At 40.0% G+C, this 1,416-nt stretch overlaps 1 protein-coding gene across 1 annotated transcript; it reads right to left on the reverse strand.

The window, feature by feature from the left end:
- Positions 1–206: 206 nt before the first annotated feature.
- On the reverse strand, positions 207–1,199 carry LOC112169964 (putative F-box protein At3g29830). The gene is made up of 3 exons (XM_024307091.2): positions 1,042–1,199; positions 755–934; positions 207–648 (listed from the first exon to the last, which is right to left on the reverse strand). The coding sequence occupies exons 1-3, from the start codon at positions 1,195–1,197 to the stop codon at positions 352–354; spliced, it is 633 nt and encodes a 210-aa protein (XP_024162859.2). The 5' UTR covers positions 1,198–1,199; the 3' UTR covers positions 207–351.
- Between the last annotated feature and the right edge of the window lie 217 nt (positions 1,200–1,416).

Here is a 1,416-nt window from a genome sequence, read left to right on the forward strand (position 1 = left end):
AGAAATGGGGTTCTCAATTCTATCACATTATAAGCTAACACAAACTAGCATCAGGCGCATTGTTGAGGGTTTGTGCTCGATTGCCCCAGCATTCTGGCCACGCCTAGGCCTAAATCCCATTATCCGCCACTGCAACTCTGCTGGTGAATGAACTAGTTGTATGCAATAATAAATAATTTCTATCTTGTGAACGAAATACAGGATACAAATTGTACATGTAATAGTACAATCTTTTACCATCATGCGAACGAAATACAAGATATAAATTGTTCATACAATACTAGTCTTTATTATCATATAGTATTAGTGCAACAACAACAAACTCCACGGCAAACTAGCTGCGCCCATCGATCATCTACCATATGTATTTATTCGGAGATTATTTGAAGCTCTTCTCAAACCTTGAAATGTTTGAATTACAAGTTGCCGATTTTCAGCAATACTCCTCTGGTTCAAAAGCTCCTCGCCGATACTAATATGAAGTTTTTCGAGCACACGGCCACGGCAAAAGAGATACTTCAGAAAGCCAATTTCGTGTCTCGTACCTGTGTAACCTTTCACCTGTACAACTCTCAATGTTTGGTTTATACAATGGTACTCCAGTGCATTTAGAGTCCATACATGACGTACATCATCCGGTTGACCTTCCTGAAGAAATTATAGGATATCACAAAAAATAGAAGCATTAATTAAATTTTATTATAGACCTACGTATAGTTAATCAAATCATATACTAAGAGAATTAGTTACTCACATCAAGATCAACTAGTCTCTGAGGGACTATTTGGATGGTCAAAGCTTGCAAGACAGGGCAACTTCTGAGGAGATACTTGACCCCTTTCTGCTCACAACTGAGCATTGCGGTCCTCAGAGTTAACTTCGCCACCCCGAAGACAGGAGTTACACCATTGGATATCAGTTCCAATGGCAGAACCTGCAACAGTTAACGCATATATAACCAAAATTGAATGAATATATATATATATAGTGCTCAAATATTTAGAGAATTAATGGGAGCAGATTTAAATTCTAGAGGAGTACCTGAAGCATATACGTGCATACTGTGAGTGTTCTAACAGGAAGTTGGTGGAGGAGTTGATAGAGGAGATCCCCCATTCCTTCGTTGCCTTCATACTCGAGTCCAAAGTCAAGGTAGGCCTCTTCCAACTCCCCAGCTTCGATATCAAACACAGCCATTGTCCCTGAATACTTCAAGTACCGCAGATGTGGTGCCTCAATTTCAATCCAAGGATTCTCAGACATGATGAACTTCTCAACGACTAAGCTTCTTAACCTCAAGTTTTGTCCACCAACTTGAAGACCATCTGTGTTCCAGCAGTTCTTTACACTCAGGCTTTCGAGCAATGGAAACTTGTTTAGTAGCACAGAGAGTGTAGGTAGAGGCAGTTCAATCCA

The sequence above is a fragment of the Rosa chinensis genome, chromosome 1, assembly GCF_002994745.2.
Source record: "Rosa chinensis cultivar Old Blush chromosome 1, RchiOBHm-V2, whole genome shotgun sequence".
Lineage (NCBI taxonomy): Eukaryota > Viridiplantae > Streptophyta > Magnoliopsida > Rosales > Rosaceae > Rosa > Rosa chinensis.